This window comes from Triticum dicoccoides, chromosome 3B, assembly GCF_002162155.2.
Source record: "Triticum dicoccoides isolate Atlit2015 ecotype Zavitan chromosome 3B, WEW_v2.0, whole genome shotgun sequence".
Classification (NCBI taxonomy): domain Eukaryota; kingdom Viridiplantae; phylum Streptophyta; class Magnoliopsida; order Poales; family Poaceae; genus Triticum; species Triticum dicoccoides.
The window spans coordinates 440,008,240-440,010,679 of NC_041385.1; the positions used below are offsets into that span (position 1 = coordinate 440,008,240).

At 42.7% G+C, this 2,440-nt stretch overlaps 1 protein-coding gene across 1 annotated transcript in view; it reads left to right on the forward strand.

Moving 5' to 3' along the window:
- The window catches only part of LOC119276408 (phospholipase A1-II 1), a 4,722-nt gene that overhangs the window by 1,133 nt on the left and 1,149 nt on the right, over positions 1-2,440 (forward strand). The window contains exon 2 of the mRNA XM_037557459.1: positions 469-1,762. Coding sequence (XP_037413356.1) covers positions 1,163-1,762 — 600 coding nt within the window. The 5' untranslated portion in view covers positions 469-1,162. The remainder of the gene's footprint in view (positions 1-468; positions 1,763-2,440) is intronic.

Here is a 2,440-nt window from a genome sequence, read left to right on the forward strand (position 1 = left end):
GGGGGGGGGGCACCATATAAAATGCTTTATGTTGCTCTATTGATCCTATTTCCTCAGTAAATTTGAATTTATTCTTTATGAGGTGCTAAATCATGTTCCTTGTCTGATCATAGAACCAAAACTTAGTTTGATCAAGTTTGGAAATTCTTAATTGCTTTATTTACATATCTGTTACATAATGTGAGCTTATACGTGATTAAATGTTGCTATTGGCTGCTGGGAATTAGTAGGCCAAGACTTGGTAGTAAGTTCTGACTACCTTAATAGATTGTACTTTCGAAGTGATAGGCAGATGCTGGGCTGTATACAGATAAGAAAACCTCTATAATTGAAAAACCTTGAGCCATCTAGACCTGTCTTAACCTAAAATTGAGGGAATCTTTAGGTGGAATAGATTTACTGCTAAGCTCACCTTATTTTTGCAATTTTCTTACCTGATTAATGTGGTTTGCCATCTTTTTCATACAGCAACTTTCCGGGAAGCATGCTCTCAATAACAGGGAAATGATGGTTGGATCCTACACTGGTGGTTATGTCTTTCCAAACATAAGTTTCAATTATTGTATGGCCAGTGTCACTATCTGTAATTCTTCTGTAAAGGAACTAGGTATCATATATATATTTATTAATCATGGGTAGTACGGGTTTTAATATCGAATCTTTTGGTTAGTTGGCATGATTTGATGGATGCATCTCGTTTGGAAAATGTCTTGCAGACTGATTGTGTACACAATCACTGGTGTCATTGGTCAGAGTAAAATTTTGGGCAGAAGACACTGTTCATTGCTGGTCCCAAATGATGATTGGTGAACCCCTGTCTTTTGAACCACACAAAGATATGGTGTGTTGCACGTTATTTGTCTTCCCTACTTGTTCAGGCTAGTGCCAGTTGGTATGAATAGAATGATAGAATTATCTTTGGGTCCTTAGTTGATCCTTGCAAGCTTCTCTATGCTTTGAAATACAGGATGAATGGTTGCCAGGTGGGTGAGAGATTTGGTAGGGTTAGAGAGTGACAGGGGAGCTCATCTTCAACACGCATATCAAACTGCAGCCTGCAGGTTTCGTGGGGAAGCCAGCAGCCTAGCATGTCCTATATATACAAAAGGTTTAAGTTGTGGGCTCTTGTAAGCAACACAAACAGAAGCATTTCCTGTCAAATATGAGTTCTCTAAGAGGGTTTGGAAATATCGCCAGAAGATGGAGAGAACTCAACGGTGCGAATTACTGGAAGGGGCTACTTGATCCTCTTGACGTCGACCTCCGGAAGAATATCATCAACTACGGTGAGCTCTCACAGGCAGCATACACTGGGCTCAACAGAGAGAGAAGGTCAAGGTATGCTGGGTCTTGCCTCTTCAGACGCAAGGACTTCCTCAGCAGGGTAGATGTATCAAACCCTAATCTGTATGAGATTACGAAGTTTATATATGCAATGTGTACGGTGAGCTTGCCGGATGATTTCATGATAAAGCCGCTGTCAAAGGCCGCATGGAGCAAGCAATCAAATTGGATGGGGTTTGTTGCTGTGGCCACCGACGAGGGTAAGGAAGTGCTCGGGAGGCGGGATGTGGTGGTGGCATGGCGTGGGACAATACGGGTGCTAGAGTGGATGGATGACCTTGATATTTCCTTGGTGCCTGCTTCAGAAATAGTACGACCAGGCAGTGCCAATGACCCCCGTGTTCATGGAGGATGGTTGTCTGTCTACACGAGTACTGACCCAGGGTCTCGGTACAATAAACAGAGTGCACGATATCAGGTAATTCTTGTTATTCTTGATTCAGCATTTGTGTATCACCAGAATCAGTATTATAGATTGCCTCATGTTCTGAAGCACAAACCTCTAAATTAGGATATAATTGATCTTTGTGCGTGTTAAACCCCATGATCTAATCAGTGTATAGTTTGTAATGATGCATGTGCTTGAAGTTTCAGTTTTCTTCCATTTGAAGTGAAGCAAAAGAAAAGGAAACAAAAGAGTATATCAGTTGTTTGCTTATGCTTGTCCATGCATATTAGTCTGTCGGGAAAGCAAGTCTTGCTTCCTGTTTTACACCAGCGAGTCGTTGGTGTTTCCGTGTTCAACCTTACTGCACTACGGAAACATCATGATTGTTTTTAGGCGGGGAGTGATTCCCCTTATTGTCCATCTAAAGTTTAGCTTGCATAAAGACAATCATGGCACAGCACAACGTGCACTTTAAGACAGTTTGGATTGCTGGGGCCATGGTATTTGTTTAATCAAGTAGATGTTGAATTGTGAAGGGGAGCCTTGGCGCAGTGGTAAAGCTGCTGCCTTGTGACCATGAGGTCACGGGTTCAAGTCCTGGAAACAGCCTCTTACAGAAATGTAGGGAAAGGCTGCGTACAATAGACCCAAAGTGGTCGGACCCTTCCCCAGACCCTGCGCAAGCGGGAGCTACATGCACTGGGGCTG